This window comes from Corvus brachyrhynchos, unplaced genomic scaffold (genome assembly GCF_000691975.1).
Source record: "Corvus brachyrhynchos isolate BGI_N302 unplaced genomic scaffold, ASM69197v1 scaffold28, whole genome shotgun sequence".
Taxonomy (NCBI): domain Eukaryota; kingdom Metazoa; phylum Chordata; class Aves; order Passeriformes; family Corvidae; genus Corvus; species Corvus brachyrhynchos.
The window spans coordinates 3,191,919-3,192,130 of record NW_008246058.1 but is presented as its reverse complement, the minus strand read 5'-3'; the positions used below and the strand labels follow the sequence as shown (position 1 = coordinate 3,192,130).

The following is a 212-nucleotide window of genomic DNA, read 5'->3' as shown; positions in this document are numbered from 1 at the left end:
TGTGCTCCCCCACTCCCCTTACCCCTCAGCCTCTTACCTTCATGTCGCTTATGATGGTCTGGAAGAGCCCTCCGAGAGCACTACATTCCTTCTCTATCACAGCCTCCATTTTCCTGGCTCGAGCTCACTGGAGGAGCAGGATTTCACCGCTACCGCTGCAACTGCACTGCTCAGCTGGAGGAAAATCAGATACCCCGGGCTCCCACCTCACC

The 212-nt window shown here is 56.6% G+C and overlaps 1 protein-coding gene across 12 annotated transcripts in view; it reads right to left on the bottom strand.

Moving 5' to 3' along the window:
- Window positions 1-212, bottom strand: part of MTSS1 (MTSS1, I-BAR domain containing) — a 129,123-nt gene extending 128,911 nt beyond the window's left edge. For all 12 annotated transcript variants that reach the window (XM_017746056.1, XM_017746061.1, XM_017746062.1 and 9 more), the window contains exon 1: window positions 38-212. In XM_017746056.1, the coding sequence (XP_017601545.1) occupies window positions 38-109 (72 nt within the window). In that variant the 5' untranslated portion in view covers window positions 110-212. The remainder of the gene's footprint in view (window positions 1-37) is intronic.